Source organism: Mobula birostris, chromosome 6 (assembly GCF_030028105.1).
Source record: "Mobula birostris isolate sMobBir1 chromosome 6, sMobBir1.hap1, whole genome shotgun sequence".
Lineage (NCBI taxonomy): Eukaryota > Metazoa > Chordata > Chondrichthyes > Myliobatiformes > Myliobatidae > Mobula > Mobula birostris.
Window position 1 is genome coordinate 22,370,507 of NC_092375.1, and position 16,203 is coordinate 22,386,709.

General features: G+C 41.9%; 1 protein-coding gene across 2 annotated transcripts in view; it reads left to right on the top strand.

Annotated features, from left to right (window-relative positions):
- Positions 1 to 6,336, top strand: part of LOC140199732 (immunoglobulin superfamily member 5-like) — a 76,621-nt gene extending 70,285 nt beyond the window's left edge. For both annotated transcript variants that reach the window (XM_072262209.1, XM_072262210.1), the window contains exon 9: positions 4,496 to 6,336. In XM_072262209.1, the coding sequence (XP_072118310.1) occupies positions 4,496 to 4,603 (108 nt within the window). In that variant the 3' untranslated portion in view covers positions 4,604 to 6,336. The remainder of the gene's footprint in view (positions 1 to 4,495) is intronic.
- Positions 6,337 to 16,203: the final 9,867 nt, after the last annotated feature.

Genomic DNA, 16,203 nt, shown 5'->3' on the forward strand with positions numbered 1-16,203 from the left:
ATCCTCCAGAAAGGATATGAGAACAAGCGCAGCAAAGATTTACCAGCAGGAAAATCAGGATGACAGGAAATTGGAGAAGTTGAGATTATTCCCCTGAGAATGAAAATATAAAGAGTAGGCCTGGTGAAGGGATTCAAAACTATGTGTACTTGATAGAGAAACTAACTCATCAGAATCGGGTTTATTGTCACTGACTTATATGATGTGAAATTTGTTGTTTTGTGGCAGCAGTACAGTAAACGTAAAGACATCAAGGAACTATAAGTTACACAATAAATAAAGAGTACATAATAAAGCAAAATCAAGATCATGTTCTTGGGTTTATGGGGCATTCAGAAATCTGATTTTGGAGCTATCACTGAATCATTGCATGTGAGTCTCCAGTCTCCTCTATGGTAGTAATGAGAAGAGGGCATGTCCCACATGGCCATTATCCTTAGTAATGGATGCCGTCTTCTTGAAACTTTGATGGTTTGGAGGGCTGTGGCCATAATGAAGTTGGCTAAGTCTACAACCTTCGGCTGTCCTATGCATTGGAGTTTCCGTACCAGGCTGTGATGCATCCAGCCAGAACGATTAACGGCATACACCTATAGAAATTTGTAAGAGCCTTTGGTGGCATCATCATCATCATCAGGTGCCGTGCCCAGTTTGAGCTTTGACTGCCATGGCCCACACACTCCTGTTTTGGGTTAAGTGGATCAATTCATTGGTATTCATTTCTAGTTCTCTGGCTTCTGTCTCCATCATCATTTGTCTTTGTCTTCCTCTTGCTTTCTTCCCTTCAATCTTTCCCATAATTACCATGTAATCTAACTGCTCTTTCCTAATCACATGTCCAATGAAGTTAGATTGCCTTTTCATGATCTCATATATTATTTCTCTTCTTGTGTTTCCTCTGTTCATGACATCCTCGTTAGATATTCGTTTTGTCCATGATATTCTTTGCATCCTCCTCAAAAACCACATCTCTGCTGCTTCAATTCATTTCCTCATGTTACTAGATATTGTCCAACATTCTGAGCCATATAACATAACTGGATAAATGTAACATTCCATTTCTTTAAGGTGGGATGTCATGCCTAGTTCAGTATTGGTCAGTATACTCTTCATTCTCGTAAAGGTGTCTTTTGCCATCCCTATTCTTCTTTTGATGTCCATGTCGCACCTGCCATCTGATGTCACCCAGCTTCCTAAGTAGCAAAAGTTCTGTACTTGTTTTATGTCTTCCCTGTTTATTCTCAGCCTGCAGATAGAATTCTCCTTCTTTTTGGACATCACCATACATTCTGTCTTTTTGCAACTGAAAGATAGACCTATTTTTGCACTTTCTTCAACAACTATATCAATTAGGTTTTATAGTTCTTCCTCCATACTTGCAATTAACACAGTGTCATCTACATATCTGAAATTATTGATGCTTTCACTGCCAACTTTGATTCCCAAGATGTCTCTTATTGTTTGTAATATTGTTTCACTGTACACAGTAAACAAATCAGGGGAGAAAACACACCCTTGTCTAACGCCTCTCTTGATTTTTGTAAACTGACTCACTTCTCCATCTATTCTTACAGCAGCAGTTTGTTCCCAGTACAGATTTCTGATTAGGCGGAGGTCTTTCGAATCTAGATCTAGAGTTTCCTGTAATATTTCAAATAACTTACTGTGCTTCACTTTATCAAATGCTTTTGTGTAGTCAATGAAACAAACAAACAAATCTGTTTGCACTTGAATAGCTCGTTCTGATAGTATCCTTAACATCAATATGCATTTCTTATACCTTTGTCTTTCACAAAACCACATTGTTCTTTACCTGTTTCAGCTTGTATCTTACTTTTAGCTCTTGTCATCAAAATTCTTCGAAGTATCTTGGTGATATGACTCATTAAACTTTATGGTCCTATGTAATTCACATTCTATTGCTCCAGGTTTCTTAGGAAGAGTGATAAATACTGATTTTTCATCTCTTCTGGCATTATTCCAGTCTCATAAATGTCATTGATTAAATCAGTAAGTTTTTTAATTCCATAATCTTCAAGGGCGATAATTTGTTCTATTACTAATTCATCAGGACCTGCTGCCTTTCCTTTCTTCATCTTATTTATTACATTACAAACTTAAGATTTTAAAGTACTTGGACCTTCAATGTTTTGTTTAATTTCTGGTTTTTCACCTCGATCGCCTTCAAACAGTTCCTGAATATACTCAGTCCATCTGTTCATAATCTTGCAACACACATCAAAGTTGCTGGTGAACGCAGCAGGCCAGGCAGCATCTCTAGGAAGAGGTACAGTCGAAGTTTCAGGCCGAGACCCTTCGTCAGAGAGTCTCGGCCTGAAACGTCGACTGTACCTCTTCCTAGAGATGCTGCCTGGCCTGCTGCGTTCACCAACAACTTTGATCTGTGTTGCTTGAATTTCCAGCATCTGCAGAATTCCTCGTGTTTGCGTGTTCATAATCTCATCTTTTTTCATAATAATGGTGCCGTCCTTTGCTTTCAAACATCCACTTGAAGAACAGCGGAGCTTTTTACCAGTGATATTCTTGATTTTGTTGATGTAACCTTGTTGGTGGCATACTTTACTAAATCCCCTCCCGTTCCTAACAAGGTTAAGCTGCTGGTGTTCCTTCTTCATTGTTGTTGATGTTCTATTGGGTGCCTTGTGGTGCATCGGGTGGTAACCTTGCCATTTATTTAGCGTTTTGTCTGGTCTTTTAAGAGGTCATGTTGCTAGCTTGAATCTCAACCCAGCACAGATGGGAAGCATGCAAGGAGCTGGCCAGGTTCCAACCTGGGATCAACCGTCTCAAAGTCCACTAGACCGCTGGCTGGCTGCGTTCCTTCTTCATGATTGCATCAATATGGACAGATCCCCCATTGTTGACACCTAAGAATTTGAAACTGCTCACCCATTCTGCCGCTAGGGATCATTCTAACTGGTTGCGTCACAGCCTGGAACAGAGCCTGCAGTGCACAGGGCTGCAGGAGGCTGCAGAGAGTTGTGAATTCAGCCATCTCCAGCGGTGATTATCAGTAAAAGAAAATCAGAGTCTGTAGGTGCTGGAAGTCTGAGAAATAAAAATAGAAAACAGTGAAAACTCTCAGCATACATGCACAAATCTACATAACATTCATTTTCCAAGAACCAATCTAATAATGTTCTGTTAATCCTTTCTAAAACAAGTCAGTGCATACTTGAGAAATTTCTCCTGCATTATAGAGTCATAGAGAAATACAGCACAGAAACAGACCCTTTGTCCCATCTAGTCCATGACGAAATCATTTAAGCTGCCCACTCCCATCCATCTGCACTGACCAAAGCCGTCCATACCCCTACTATCTATGTACCTATCTAAACTTCTCTTAAATATTGAAATCGAGCTCGCATGCATCACTTCTGCTGGCAGCTCATTCCACACTGTCACGATCCTCTGAATGAAGACGTTATCCCTCATATTCCCCTTAAATTTCTCACCTTTCACTCTTAACCTAGGACCTCTGGTTGTAGTCCCACCCAACCTCAGTGGAAAAAGCCTGTTTTCATTTACCCATCTATACCCCTTATAATTTTATGTACCTCCATCAAATCTCCTCTCAGTCTTCTGCGTTCTAAAGAATACAGTCCCAACCTATTCAATCTTTCTTTTTAACGCAGGTCCTCCAGACCCAGCAACATCCTTGTAAATTTTCTCTGCACTCTTTCAACCTTGTTTACATCTTTCTTGTACGTAGGTGACCAGAATAGCACACAATCCTTCAAATTAGGCCTCACCATTGTCTTTAGCAACTTCAACATAACATTCCATCTCCTGTACTCAATACATTGATTTATGAAGGCCAATGTGCCAAAAGCTTTTCATAACCCTTTCTCCCTGTGACACCAATGGACCTTTATTCCCAGATCCCTCTGTTCTACCACACACCTCAGTGCCCTAGCATTCACTGTGTAAGACCTACCTGGCTGGTCCTACTGAAATGCAAAACCTTGCACTTATTTACATTAAATTTTATCTGCCATTATTCAGTCCATTATTCCAGCTGATGTAGATCCATGATAGCCTTCCTCAATGTACGCTACATTCCCAAAATTGGTATCATCCACAAGTGTGCTGATCCAGTTTACCACATTATCAACCAGATCATTGATATAGATGACAAACAACAAAGGACTTCATCACCGATCCCTACAGCACACCACCAGTCAGAGAAGAAACCATCTACTACTATCCTCTGGCTTATCCCACAAAGTCAACGTCTCATCCAGTTTACTACCCCATCCTGAATGCTGAGCGACTGAACCTTCTTGACCAGCCTCCCATGTGAGACCTTGTCAAATACCTTGCTAAGGTCCAAGTGCGCAATATCCACTGCCTTGCCTTCATCCATTTTCCTTGTAACTTCCTCGAAACTCCTTGTAATATTGGTTAGACATTCTTTAATATAAATTGCCTCAAAAGCCTTAATGACTGTGTCTTCTCCCTTATCGTTATACAGACCCCTACGATTCCAGCCGATTATCGTGAAGTCCAGAAGAAAACACAAAATGAACCTACGAAATTTCCCTGGTACCCACGGAAAACCAGACATGTGACCGCTGTGTAATGAGAATGACCGTGCTTCTGAGGCGTTTTTGTATTTAATGGCTTTATTTAGGTATTTTACTGGGTATTGCAATAGAAATGAAAACTACTTTGGAAGCATTGTGAATTTGAATGTTACTGATTGGTGGAGTCACTTACTAACGGGGAAAGATTGCTTGGTGGAAACAGATGGAATCCCAGTTAGTGCAAAGTGAATCAAGCATCAATGTGCCATGCCTATTCACTTTTATCTAGAGATACAGAACGGCAACAGGCCATTTGGCCCAATGAGTCCGCACCACCCATTTACCCCCATGGGACTAATTACTTACTAACCCATACTTCCTTGGAACGTGGGAGGAAACCAGAGCATCTGGAGGAAACCCATGCGGTCACAGGGAGAATGTACAAACTCCTTACAGAGAGCGTCGGGAATTAAACCCGGGTCGCTGGCACTGTAAGGGGTTATGCTAGCCACTATGCTACCGTGCTGCCCCAGTATGATAGACATGAATCTAAACGCAAGGATGGTTGGTTCTCTCCTTTCCCACAGGGAGATTGTGCTTATGAAGGACAAAACTTGCTTCATTGTGCTTGTACTCTTTGGAGTATGAGGTATTTAAATTGCTCATGAATCACTGCGCACTGGTGCTAAGTAAAAGAGACTGATATTGACCTTAAACTTGCACTTCCAGGTCAAATTGCACGGTCCCCTTGTCCAGTCAGAATGCCCGCTTGGATTCTACCCTTGTAGAACACTGGGAGGCGGAATGTCTTCTCTGCGTAAAATCCAAACACTCTTTTTTACTGCCTACCATATCACTCCAGATCAGGTTGACTCCCTCCTTCTCTGCGTCACTCTGCCACTGACATTCAAACACCATGTTCTATTCATCGCCATGACAACAAGCCTTGATTGCTGTTATTCCACTGTCCCTTCCGTCCCTAGCAGTAACCTGATGCAGGGATTGCCTTTCTGTAAGTACCCCACTCCCCTCCCCACACTAGGTTTTCAGTCTGTTGGATCAGATTTCTAAAGAACTTCCATATATGGAGCAATTTTCACAAGCTAGGGGCATGAGCTGGTGAAGAACCATCCATTGCAATGTTGGAAATACAGCTTCAGACATGTGCATTGTGGGCACTTGCAAATAGAAACACCCCCATAGCCAGAAAGCAGGGGTAAAAATCTTTTCTTGGCTGGCATTTTTAAGTATTCTCTATGTACACTGGGTGTTATACACTGTCAAAGTTAGTGTTGTTGAAAAGAATAGGCCAAGGCATTTGGGAGAAAGTCAGACCTTGTTTCTGTACTGTATAATTCTTCATAAACCTATTGTATTCCTTTAGTTTCCTGTAAATGCCTGCAAGAAAATGAATCTCAAGGTAGTGTATGCTAATGTATACATACTTTTATAATAAAATTTACTTTGACTTCGAATGTCCTGCCTGAAAAGCAGATGACTTGACTCTTAAGATTACCCATCAGGATCTGATAAAGGAAACATATCTGCTGGGCCTCCTTCTGATTGTCAGCACTTCAACAAGTTTCCCCAAAAAAATCTCCTTTCCCGTTCTGAGATGTCGGTCCTTGGTGTCCTCTTGTACTAAGATGAGGCCACCCTCAGGGTGGAGGAGCAACACCTTATACTCTGGGTAGCCTCCAACCTGATGCATTGAATATTGACTTCTCCTTCTGAAAAAAAAATCCTTCCCCCTCCCCTCTTCTATTACCCACTTTGGCCTCTTACCACTTCTTACCTCCCTAGCACATCCCATGATCCCCTCCTCCTTGCTTTTCTCCTATAGTTTACTCTCCTCTCCTATCAGATTCCTTCCTCTCCAGCCCTTCATCTTTTCTACCCACCTGACTTCACCTGTCACCTTTGAGCTATCCTCCTTCCCCTCCGCCACCTTTTTATTCTGGTGTTTTCCCCTTTCCTTTCCAGTCCTGGAGAAGGGTCTTGGCATGAAACGTTGACTGTTTCTTCATTTCCATCGATACTGTTGACCTGCTAAGTTCCTCCAGCATTTTATGTGTGTTGCTTTGGATTTCCAGTATCTGCAAACTTTTGTGTGTTTAAAATCTCCATTACTTATCTCACTGTATTGCCTTTCCTTTTGAGTTATTGGGTAGTTAATAAATAAATTTTATATACTTGCAAACTGCTGTCGCCTGTGAACCTCCGGATGCTAATCAATTGGGCATGAATTTGATTAGCTAGCGATTTGCTGTGTTGTTGAGAGCTGAAAGTGAAGTTTATTTTTCAAGCAGTGAGGATGAGTTATTGCAGAAAGTTGCAGATACACAGATTAAATAATGGTAAGATACATAGTTGCTGTATCTGTGATTTCACGTAAAACAATTTTAACAGTTAATAAAATTCATTCATCTTTACCTTCAGAATCAGGTTTAATATCATTGGCATATGTTGTTTTGCAGTAGCAGTACAGTGCAGTACACTAAAAAACTATGATAAGAAAATAATATATATATATATATATATAATTAAATTAAGTCAGTAACACAAAAAGAGAGCAAACATGAGGTAGTTTTCATTGTGCATTCACAAATCTGATGGTGGAGGGGAAGAAACTGTTCCTAAAATGTTGGGTGTGTGTCTTCAGGCTCCTGTACTTCCTCTCTGTTGGTAGTAATGAGAAGAGGCCATGTCCGAGCTGTTGACAGTCCTTAATAATGGATTCCCCTTTACTGAGGCATTGCTTTTTGAAGGTTCCCTTGTTGCCTGGGAGGCTAGTGCCCACGATAGAGCTGGCTGGGTTTGTAAACTTCTGCAGCTTTTTCTGATCCTGTGCAGAGGTGCCTCCACACTAAACTGTGCTATAACCAGTTCGAATGCTCACCACGGTACATCTGCCAAAATCTAATAGTCTTTGGTGACAAACCAAATTTCTTCAAACTCCCAATGAAGTAAAGCTGCTGTTACATCGAATTGTTGGGGTGAGGATACATTTCCAGAGAAATAGACACCCAGGAACTTGAAAGCGCTTACCCTTACCACTGCTTCTTCAGTTAACTACTCCAAGCTCTCCTCATCTGCCAACTTTCCTGTTCTTTCATAGAATTCTCTCATTCGATCCAGGCATAAGTCCTCCTTGCTCATTATCCTTCTGTCTACTATTTTCTCAAATCCTAAAGTCTCAACCTCAAGTTCAAACCTGTCTGACCACCAGATGAACATGTTGCTAGGGCACAAAGTAGTAGCTATTGTAAATAAATCCATAGTTAATGATAAGGGATTTTGAGCTCATTGCAGACTAGGTGAGAAAGAAAAGTGACTGGTGACAGGAGCATTGTGAACATTATTGTGGAAAAGTAAAGAGTATAACTCAACACGTCCTTTGATTTCCCCAGAAAGAATGACGTTTTCTCATGTACTCATACACTATGTGTCTGTCATGCATCGCAAGTAAGTTTTTCAAATGTACCTCACCATACGTGTTCACATGCAACAAACTGGCTTGACAAGGAGCTGGGGCAGCTCTACAGACATTCGGCTGAGGATTGCTCCAGCTTCCTATGGCATTCGACAGGGAAGGCTAGAGGAAATGGAACTGGAACTGGAAGTGGTTTATTATTGTCACATGTACTGAGGTACAGTACAAAGCTGGTCATGAATAGTGTTCATACAGATCACAATGCACAGTGCGTTGAGGTAGAACAAAGTAAGACAATAACAATGCAGAAATACACACACAGAGCGCTGAAGGAACTCAGCAGGTCAAGCAGCATCTATGGAGAGGAATAAAGAGTCGATATTTCGGGCCGAGTCCTGATGTACGGTCTTGGCTCGAAGCATCGACTGCTTATTCCTCTCCATAGATGGTAACTGACTTGTTGAGTTCTTTTAGCATTTTGTGTGTGTTACTATGAATTTCCAGCATCTGCAGAACCTCTTGTGTTTACAATGCAGAATAAAGTGTAACAGCTACGTAGAAAGTTCAGTGCAGGTAAACATTAAGGTGCATGATGATAACAAGGTAGATTGTGAGGTCAAGAAAGAGTCTAACATCGTACTAAGGACACCTTCAATAGTCTTATAACAGCAGGGTAGAGACTGTCCTTGAGCCTGGGGGTACATGCTTTCAGGTTCTCCTATATTCTGCTCATGAAGAGGAGAGAGGAGAGAACGTCTGGGGTGGGTGGGGTCTTTGATAATGCTGGCTGCTTTACTGAGGCAGTGAGAAGTATAGACAGAGTCCATGGAAAGAACGCTGGTTCCTCAAATGTGCTGAGCTGTGTCCACAACTCCCTACAGTTTCTTTCAGTCAAGTGCAGAGCACGGCATTGACGCATTATTAAGAACTGGTAAGGGCCATTTCTCCTTCATGTGAGCAGCCCATTCTGGGAGCAGTCAGCAGTCAGCAGGCGTAACAGCATTCGTGAGGATATGAGCAAGTCGAGGACCCTTCATCAAAAATGCAAAAGTGAGGAGGCTTGTGCATTTTACGTTGCAGAGAGGAGGTGTTGGAGATAACATAGGAAACTCTGAGACTGGCTGTGGAACAAAGTGATTAAAAACAGCAACTGCTTTAAAACAAAATGAAAAAGAAAACATATTAGAAGGAAATACTGTTCTCGTGTGTGAGAAAACATTAAAATCAGTACGAGTTGTAATGCACTGGACCTAATCAGAAGATGTAGTCTTCTTCAAACTTTCCTTAGGTGTCATTGGAAGCAAAAGACAGAGAGGTCAGAGCAGGAGAGTGACAGAGTATAAAAATTATGAGCAGCTAGAAGCTCAGGGTCACCCTTATGAAATGAAGGATTATTTCCCCATGATCGTTTGCCCATGTTTTACAAGGCATACCTTTACTTCTGTCTACCACTGTCCACTTTTGAGGAATGCGCAGCAGAACATAGAAGTTGCAAGTTTATTTCAATGAATTTTTATGCACACGGTATACGCTTTTCTCTTTCTCCTCTCACTTTCTGGTGATCTTGTATCTAACTGACTGCTGACAACCAGACAGTACTGTCTGCAATGCTCACTGAATGTGTGCACGCTCTTGGAAGTAGCTTCGGTGGTCTCTGAAATACACTTACTCAATTCCTCCAACTCTGCACCTCCCCCTCGTCCTTTAAGAGATTTCTTAAAACCAATGAATCAAACGCTTTCAGCCTTTGGTTATTTGTTGCAGCTTTACACTGTAACTGGAGTATTGCAGTCGATTCTGGTCACCCCAATTTAGGAAGGATATGGAGATTCTGGAGACGGTGAAGGAAGGTTTGCCAGGATGCTATCTAGATTGGAGGGCATGTGTTATAATGAGACATTGGACAAACCTGGTTTGTTTTCTCTGGGGCAATAGAGGCTGTGGGGAGACCTGACAGAAGTTTATAAGATTATGAGAGACTAGATAGACTAGACAACTAATGTCCAATACCAGCTGGCATGCACTTAAGGTTAAGGTTAACACAAGTTCAAAGGAGAAGTGCTGGGCATTTTTTTTACACAGGGAGATGTAGTAGTGGACTCAAGCATGACAGAGATGTTTAAGAGTCCCTCGGGTAGGTACGCAAATGTGCAGAGAATGGACGGATATGGACGTTGTGTAGGCAGAATTGATTAGTTAAGGACTTAATCACTTGTTTATCTCCCTCCATCACCTCCAGTTTTCCTCCAAGATCTATTGTCCTCTCCTATCAGTTTCCTTCTTCTTCAGCCTTTACTTCTTCCACCTATCACCACCCAGCTTCTTACTTCATCCCACCTCCCAACCCTGGCCCTTGCCTAGTCTCACCTATAATCTGCCAGCATGTACTCCTTTCCCAACCCTCACCTTTTAAATCTGACTTCCTTTCCAGTCCTGATGAAAGGTCTCAGCCTGAAACATTTTACAATTTATATAAATTACTTGGATGTAGAGGTTTATAGATTAACTAGACAAAGATCAGGTAATGGAAGGTGAAAAAATATTGAATTATCCACTTTCACAGTGAAAATAAATAAAATTAGGTATTTTTAAATGGTGAAAGAACGCAGAGCTGTGAGTTGCAGAGGGTTCAAGTGTTCCTGTCTAATATTTGCAGTTAGTTGTTGGGAAAGCTAGCAGAAGGTTACTGCCTGTTGCCAGGGGAAATGAATACAAAAATAAGGAGTGACTTTTTTCATTTAAATTAGACATCGGTGAGACCGCAACTGAAGTACCGTGCACAGCACAGATTTCCTTATTTGATATGGATATTAGTATGTTGGACATAATTCAGGGTGAGTCATGACTAATGATTGGAATATGCAGGTTATTTTATGAGAAGAGGTTGGACGGGCAAGACATTAGCATTGGTTTGGTTTACTATTGTCACATGCATTCAGTGGCTACTCTATTAGTTACCTCTTGTACCTGATGAGGTGGCCCCTGAGTTTATGTTCATGGTCTTCTGCTGCCATAGCCCGTCCACTACAAGGCTTGTTGTGTCGTGCATTCAGTGAAGCTCTTCTGCACCCCACAGTTGTAATATGTGGTTATTTGATTTACTGTCACCTTCCTGTCATCTTGAACCAGTTTAACTATTCTCCTCTGACCTCTCTCATTAACAAGACATTTCCACCCACAGAACTGCTGCTCAATGGATTTTTTTTTTTTTGTTTTTTTTTTTGGCACCATTCTCAATAAACTCTACAGACTGTTGTGCAAACCCCCCCCCCCCCTAGGAAATCAGCAGTTTCAGAAATATTCAAACCACTCCATCTGGCACCAATAATCATTCCACAGTCAAAATCACTTAGATCACATTTCTTCCCCATTCTGAAGTTTGGTCTGAACAACAACTGAATCTCTTGACCATGTCTGCATGCTTTTATGCATTGACTTGCTGTCAGATGATTGGCTGATTAGTTAACTGTGTTAGCCAGCAGACGTACAGGTGGCCACTGAGTGCATTCCGAAATGCTTTAGTTTGCATGCCATCCAGGCAGTTCATAGTTACACTGAGGTAGTAAAAAGAAAAACACAAAATGTGGAATATAATATTGCAGTTACAGAGAAAGTGCACTGTAGATTGACAAGTAAAGTGCAAGGGCCTCGATGAGATCAGAATTCAAGAAGTCATCTTTGAGCATGTGAGAGTCTGACAACAGCGGTTCAGAAGCTGTCCTTGAGGCTGGTGGTTTGCACCCTCAGCCTGACGGGAGAGAAGGAAAGAGAGAACGACCAGACCGGGAGAGGTCCTTGATTTAGTTTTCAGCTTTCCTCAGGCAGAGACAAGTGTAGATTTTTCACAAGGTTCTTTGGAGGTCATGAATGAGATGCACATTTCAGAAAGAAAGACAGTACCGTGCGATAAACAATGAGAGAGGTTTTAAACAGATGCAGATGCTGGAAATCCAAAGCAGCACACACAAAATGCTGGAGGAAATCAGCAGGTCAGGCAGCATCTATGGAAATGAATAAACAACTGACATTTCAGGTCGAGACCCTTCACCAGGACTGGAAAGGAAGGGGGAAGGAACGAAGAATAAGAAGGTGGGTGTGTTCATAATAAAGAATTAACAGTAGAGCACCGTGAGCTGGTAACAAAGCGGCAGCGAACTAACTCTAACAGTAACCTGCTCACTCTGACAACGACTCTGCCTCATGGTCTGTCTTTATATTGAAAATTGGTTCAACCCTGACCAATTAGGGGACTTCTCTGATAAGAACAGCCTTTGAGAAAACTTGGACAGTCTTGATTTACTTGGTCATGACATCTCAAGCTTATAGATATAGAAACTACAAAAGTACAGAACCAACTATACTAAATTACTGAAAATTCACTGAACATTTGTGGACAAAATGTGGATGTGGACTGAACACTTGTGGACAAAATGTGGGTGTGGGAGATAAGGAGTGGTTGTGTGCTTGTGGCTCCAGACCAGCATCCTGTGCATCATCATTCTCCGTGCCATGCCACTCAGAGATTTGTGCTAATATTATTTTGTGACTGTATGTGTTATTGTACGTAGCTACTGTGAACTGTGTGTGCCTGCATGCACTGTGTTTTGCACTTTGACCTCAGAAGAACGATATTTTGTTTAGCTCTATACATCTGCATGGTGAATGACCATAAGATCATAAGAGATAGGAGCAGAATTAGGCCATTCAGCTCATAGAGTCTGTTCTGCCATTTCATCATGGCTGATCTATTTTTCCTTCTCCACCCCATTCTCCTGTCTTCTCCTTGTAATCTTTCACTCCCTGAATAATCAAGAACCTATTAGCCTCTGGCTTAAATATACCCAATGAACTGGCCTCCACAGCTGCCTGTGGCAACAAATTCCACAGATTCACCACTTTCTGGTTAATGAAATTCCTCTTCATCATTCTTATCATTCTAAATGGGTGTCCCCCTATTCTGAGGCAGGATACCCGAATCTTTGACTCCACCACTACAGAAAACATTCTCTTCATATCCACTCTATCAAGGCCTTTCAACATTCAATAGGTTTCAATGAGATCCCCCATACTCTTCTAAATTCCAGTGGTACAGGCTCAGAGCCATCAAACGCTCTTCATACAATAACCCCTTCAATTCCAGAATCATTCTCATGAACTGCCTCTGAACCCTCTGTGATGCAGGATATCCTTTCTTAGCTAAGGGGACCAAAATTGCTCACAATACTGCACGTGAGACCTCACCATTACCTTATAAAACCTCAGCATTACATCTTTGCTTTTATATTCTAGTCCTCTTGAAATGAATGCTAACATTACATTTGCCTGCCTCGCTGCTGACTCAACCTGCAAGTTAACCTTTAGGGAAACCAATCAATGACTCCCAAGTCACTTTGCAAATCAGATTTTTGAATTTCCTCCCCATTTAGAAAATACTCTATGCTTTTATTCCTCATACCAAAGTGCATGACCATACTTTTCCTGACACTATATTCCATCTGCTACTTCTTTGGCCATTCTCCTAATCTGTCTAAGTCCTTTTGCAACCTCCCTGCTTCCTCAACACCTCCTGCCCCTCTACCTATCAACTGAACCTGAACTTGAAATTTGAAGAAAAATAACACTTTAGACCCTAATCCACCAAAGTTGTCAGTGATGGGGAATCTAGTTTTTGAGATGGACTGGACTGTGTTCACAACTTCCTCGTTGTCTTGGGCAGCTCTCGGCTATTATTCTTTGGAATTTGGAAAGATGAGAAGACACTAGACTGAAATATATAAGATCCTGAGATATCTAGACAGGATAGATTTGATTATTATAAGACCATAAGACGTAGGAGCAGAATTAGGCCATTTGGCCCATTGGGTCTACTCCACCATTGAATCATGGCTGATCCCTTTCTCCCCTCCTCAGCATTGCTCTCCGGCCTTCTCCCCGTAACCTTTGATGTCATGTCCAATCAAGAACCTATTAAGCTCTGCCTTAAATACACCAATGGCCTGGCCTCCACAGCTGCCTGTGGTAACAAATTCCACAAATTCACCATCCTCTGGTAAAAGAAATTTCTCTGTATCTCTGTTTTAAATGGATCCCCCTCTATCCTGAGGCTGTGCCCTCTTGTCCTAAACTTCCCCACCATGGGAAACATCCTTTTTACATCTACTCCGTAAGGGCCTTTCAACATTTGAAAAGTTTCAATGTGTTCTCTGATATGTTCCCTGTTAAGGGAGAAATTATAACTATTGAATGATAAACAGTTGCTCTTCTGCATCTACATAATTTAAGTGCTTGTCTCTACACTTCTGAAGTGTTGTTAGTGGCTCTGCTTCCACCACTTTCTCTGTTAGTGGATTTCACTCTACAGATGGAAGAGGTCCTCCTTTGAGTCCCAATTTAGGGAAACCTAGTAAACTGTTATTCATTGTTTATCTGTTTTTATAATTTGTTTTAATTACTTATATTTTGTTAATTGCTTAACATTATGTTAGATTAACACAAGAGATTCTGCAGATGCTGGAAATCTAGAGCCTTGTTGTTCTTCTTGGGGAGAGCACCTCCGCTCCGTCCGCCACAGCGGACGGGATCCCCCAGTAGTCATCCAGTTCAACTCTGCTTCCCACTCCCATTCAGATATGTCCATACATGGCCTCCTCTACTGCCATGATGAGGCTAAACTCAGGTTGGAGGAGCAACACCTCATATACTGTCTAGGTAGTCTCCAGCCCCTTGGTATGAACACAGAATTCTCCAACTTCTGGTAATTCCCTCCCCCTCCCTTCCCCTATTCCTATGTCACTCTGCCCCCTCCCCCAGCTGCCCATCACCTCCCTCATGGTTCCACCTCCTTCTGCTACCCATTGTGTTTTCCCCTATTCCTTCCTCACCTTTCCTGCCTATCACCTCCCTGCTTCCCCTACCCCACCCCTTTATCTTTCCCCTTACTGGTTTTTCACCTGGAACCTACCGGCCTTTTTCCTTCCCTTCCTCCCCCCACCTTCTTTATAGGGCCTCTGCCCCTTCCCTCTTCAGTCCTGACGAAGGGTTCTGGCCGGAAACATCGACTGATCGTTTCCACGGATGCTGCCCGACCTGCTGAGTTCCTCCAGCTGGTTGTGAGTGTTGCTTTGACCCCAGCATCTGCAGATTATTTTGTGTTCTGTTCTTTTTGGGGCCTTAGTTCCCAGGGGAGTATAGGCCATTGATGACCTCCTGTCTCCAGAATCGGAATCAGGTTTATTATCACCGGCATGTGACGTGAAATTTTTTAACTTAGCAGCAGCAGTTCAATGCAACACATAATCTAGCAGAGAGAGAGAAAAATAATAATAAATAAAATAAAACATAATAGTAACAACTAAATCAATTACAGTACATATATTAAATAGATTCTTTTAAATGTGCAAAAACAGAAATACTGTATATTAAAAAGGCGAGGTAGCGTCCAGAGCTTCAATGTCCATTTAGGAATTGGATGGCAGGGGGAAGAAGCTGCTCCTGAATCGCTGAGTGTGTGCCTTCAGGCTTCTGTACCTCCTACCTGATGGTAACAGGAGAAAAAGGTATGCCCTGGGTGCTGGAGGTCCTTAACAATGGACACTGCCTTTCTGAGACACCGCTCCCTAAAGATGTCCTGGGTACTTTGTAGGCTAGTACCCAAGATGGAGCTGACTAGATTTACAACCCTCTGCAGCTTCTTTCAGTCCTTTGCAGTAGCCCCTCCATACCAGACAGTGATGCAGCCTGTCGGAATGCTCTTCACGGTACTGTACAGCTATAGAAGTTTTTGAGTGTATTTGTTGACATGCCAATTCTCTTCAAACTCCTAATAAAGTATAGCTGCTGTTTTGCCTTCTTTATGACTACATCGATATGTTGGGACCAGGTTAGATCCTCAGAGATCTTGACACAGAGGAACTTGAAGCTGCTCCCTCTCTCCATTTCTGATCCAAGACACTTTATCAGAATTATTTATTCCTTTCCATAGATGCTGCCCAAGCTGTTGAAAAACATTTACAGTTTTTATTGCATTGGACATTTGACTAAGGAAGTGTGTTGCTGAGCCAGTGGTCAAAGCTTTTGCAGTTAGAATTGGAATGGAATTGATGTATTATTGCTGCTTATTAATGAGCCTTGATGAGATTGTATTATATTGGGTAAGACCAGCCATGACATTGAGGAATGCGCCAGGTAATTTCACAACATTGGAATTGCTAGATGAGCACTGAA